A 1171-nucleotide genomic window follows, 5' to 3' on the forward strand; every position below is an offset into this window, starting at 1 on the left:
TGAAAATATATTCAAAATTTGGAATAAAAAATTTCGCCTGCGCCGCTTTTCAGGGAGCTTTGAAATTTTCTTTGAAAACAGTATTATATAAAATAATATCTAATTTTTTTCAAAGATGATGATATTCCCACTTTTATTATTTAGGGGGTCTTGTACAAATGGTTGGTTGGGTTATCTTGGTACTTCAACTACTTGTATGCATTATTACCGACACAATTTACAATTTTTTATTTTCAGTGTTTTTATTATTTAAATAAAGTGGATTYCCACTTTAATTCATTGAAATAATAAAAATAATAAACATAGAGTCACTCTATGCGTAAATATACATAAATTTTATAATAATTAGTGAAAATTGTGTGGAAAAACTACAATTTTACACCATTTTCAGGAGGCTGCCCTAGAGCCCCCAGTGGTCCTAGGGGCGGAAGGGTGTTATTATTCAAAAGTTCCATTCATTACCTTTCAAATGAGGGGGGTAGCAAGCCCCCAGCCCCCTCCCCCTTTGCGCAAACCTCTTCAAAAAGGGATACTAAAGCGAACATTCCCCGTATGGCAATCCAACACTACAATGTGGCCGTTGGCAATTCGAACAGGGTGGCTCAACAATAATCTGGGAGGTGAAATCAGCAGCACCCTTAGGGGGGATTGCCCTCTATTATGTCACCAGTGACATAACCACGACGCAATTCCTTAACGGAAGCGTTCTTAACGTTGAAACCAACGTTTTCACCGGAAACAGCCTCTGGCAAAGCTTCGTGGTGCATTTCCACGGACTTAACTTCAGTGGTGATGTTCGGTGATGTGAAGGGCATCGATAAGTGTCTTGCCTTCAGCATTACCATCCTTAGGTTTAACCTTCCATCCCTTGAACCATGGCATGTTGGTGGATGCTTCCAGCATGTTATCACCATACCAGTCAGAGATTGGCATGAATGCAACAGCAGCTGGGTTGTTACCGATATTCTTGATGTATGAGGATACTTCCTTCTTGATTCCCTCATAACGAGCCACTGTATGGTGGTTCAGACGAAGCCATCTTGTTGACCAACGATCAGTTTTTTCACACCAAGGGTGAAAGCAAGAAGAGCATGCTCACGAGTCTGAAAGAAAAAGAAAATATTTAAATAAATACGCAAATTTACCGTGCGATTCTGTACTGTGATACAGT

General features: G+C 39.7%; 1 protein-coding gene across 1 annotated transcript in view; it reads right to left on the minus strand.

Moving 5' to 3' along the window:
• The window catches only part of LOC108967625 (AP-2 complex subunit alpha-like), a 2244-nt gene extending 1475 nt beyond the window's left edge, over window positions 1-769 (minus strand). The window contains exon 1 of the mRNA XM_018931178.1: window positions 463-769. Within this exon, the coding sequence (XP_018786723.1) occupies window positions 463-545 (83 nt within the window). The 5' untranslated portion in view covers window positions 546-769. The remainder of the gene's footprint in view (window positions 1-462) is intronic.
• Between the last annotated feature and the right edge of the window lie 402 nt (window positions 770-1171).

Source organism: Bactrocera latifrons, unplaced genomic scaffold (assembly GCF_001853355.1).
Source record: "Bactrocera latifrons isolate USDA-ARS-PBARC rearing strain unplaced genomic scaffold, ASM185335v1 scaffold_1004, whole genome shotgun sequence".
Taxonomy (NCBI): domain Eukaryota; kingdom Metazoa; phylum Arthropoda; class Insecta; order Diptera; family Tephritidae; genus Bactrocera; species Bactrocera latifrons.